The sequence below is a fragment of the Juglans regia genome, chromosome 3 (assembly GCF_001411555.2).
Source record: "Juglans regia cultivar Chandler chromosome 3, Walnut 2.0, whole genome shotgun sequence".
NCBI classification, from domain to species: domain Eukaryota; kingdom Viridiplantae; phylum Streptophyta; class Magnoliopsida; order Fagales; family Juglandaceae; genus Juglans; species Juglans regia.
Genome location: NC_049903.1, coordinates 30627105 through 30629219, shown reverse-complemented (window position 1 = coordinate 30629219; position 2115 = coordinate 30627105). Strand labels below are relative to the sequence as shown.

The 2115-nt window shown below is 38.1% G+C and overlaps 1 protein-coding gene across 1 annotated transcript; it reads left to right on the top strand.

Annotated features, from left to right (window-relative positions):
* The first annotated feature begins 877 nt into the window (after positions 1-877).
* LOC108998991 lies at positions 878-1453 on the top strand. Its single transcript, XM_018975769.1, has one exon. The coding sequence runs from the start codon at positions 878-880 to the stop codon at positions 1451-1453; it is 576 nt and encodes a 191-aa protein (XP_018831314.1).
* The last annotated feature ends 662 nt before the right edge of the window (positions 1454-2115 follow it).

The following is a 2115-nucleotide window of genomic DNA, read 5'->3' as shown; positions in this document are numbered from 1 at the left end:
AAGTCGGTGGAAAAAAGTCTATGTTGACCAATTTTAGTCGTGGGGATCTCATGGAATATAATTTGCAGAAAAAAAAAGTTTTCTGCCACGAATAAACCAACTCGTCGGAAATGTTCACTTTTATAGACGAGATTAGTCGTTTGAAAAAATTATTTTACCGTGGGAAATATAATAGCATTTTGTGGTAAATCCTTGGAAAAAAAATATTTCTGAAAAAAGGTTTCATGAAAAATAATATTTCTGGCAAGTCATTTCATCATAAATGTTTTTTCCCGACAGAAAGATCTGTTAGAGACCACACGGCAGCCATCACAACATTTCTCTCAAGACAGATCAGACCACTACTCAGCAATGCACAGTCAGCAGAATCAAGATGATTCTAGAATAAAAGAATTGTTATTCAGTTACGGGTTGTCTGTACAAATTAGTTAGAAAAGATTCTCTTTATTCCGTTTTTGTATTTATTATAAATAGAAGGTCATGTACATTGTAATGTAGATATCAATATATAGAATTCTTCTTCAATTCTCTGCCTTGCATAATTTATTGCATTTTATTCTGATTCTACCATAACTGTTATGGTATCAAGAGCCATCCATGGCTTTCGAGAAAACTGATTCATCTGTCAACGATCCCCCTCCTACCAATATCAATACCAACCCTAAAGACCCATCCAGCCCCTACTTCCTTAATCCAAACGATGGACCTGGAACCCTCCTTACCACTCATCTCCTTACCACAGAAAACTATCACTCTTGGGCTCGTACCATCCGTAGATCCCTTCGAATCAAGAAGAAACTGGGCTTCATTTATGGTACGATTCCTGAACCTACTGCCCCAAACTCTACTCTGTTAGAACCATGGCTTGAGTAATGACATGGTTGTAACTTGGCTTCAAAATGCAATGTCCCTTGAACTCAAAAACAATGTTGTGTATGTTGAGACTGCTCATGCCATATGGCTTGAGTTAGAGCAACGCTTTGCACAAAACAATGGCCGACGGATTTATGAATTGAAACAATCAATCCACTCTCTTACTCGAGGGGATGACTCTGTTAGTCTATATTTCTCGAAATTAAAAAGTTTATTTGATGAACTTCTTAATTTTGAAATCATTCCATCTTGTGCATGTGGTGCTATGCAACCTGTCATTGCAAACCAACAACGTGACTGGATGATGAAGTTCCTCATGGGACTTAATGATTCTTTCACCAATATCAAAGCTCAAATCATTCTTCTTAAACCCATCCCTACCTTGAGTAAAGTTTATGCTCTTGTTCAACAAGAAGAGAAGCATAAACAAATCTCAACTTCTTCTCATAGTCTTCATGACACCTTGCCATGGCTACTAAATCCTATTTTCCAGCAAACCGATATAGTCCAAAACAGTTTGGTTCTCAAAGGAGAGAAAAACCTTTTTGCTCCTTTTGCAAAATTTCTTAGCATTCTTTAGACAAATGTTTCAAAGCCAACCCTCACCTTGACAAACCCACTTGCACTGATTGCAACCTTGTTGGCCATACTGTTGACAAATGCTAGAAACTACATGGCTATCCACCAGGCCATAAACTGGCTACTCGAAGCAAAGGTTCTGATCCATCAGCTAACCAAATTAGTCTCTCCAACCAAGAATAGATCACTGACGACTCACAAGCTGTTCTCACATGATCTGTTGCACCCCCATTTATACCTCTTTACCTACCAAAGTTGATTTTCAAGTCAAATTCCCCAATGGCACTCATGTTGATGTTACTCACAAAGGAAATGTTCAACTCAATCACAATCTTACTCTCAAGGATGTCTTATGCATCCCATCCTTTAAGTTCAACCTTCTCTCAGCCAAGAAATTGACTCACGACCTTAACTGTTGCTTTATTTTTTTTAATAACGCGTGTTATGTGCAAGACCTTTTCTCTTGGAGTACGATTGGGAAGGGTGAGGCTCAAAATGGTTTATACAATCTTCAGTTGACAGACGTGTCTCCCACTGCCCTCTCATCTATCCTTTCCAGATTTCCACAAAATTCCACTCACATTTCTACTTCAGTTATCTCTGATTACAATTTATGGCATTGTAGAATGGGTCATTTATCAGACTCACGTTTATCCTTGTTAC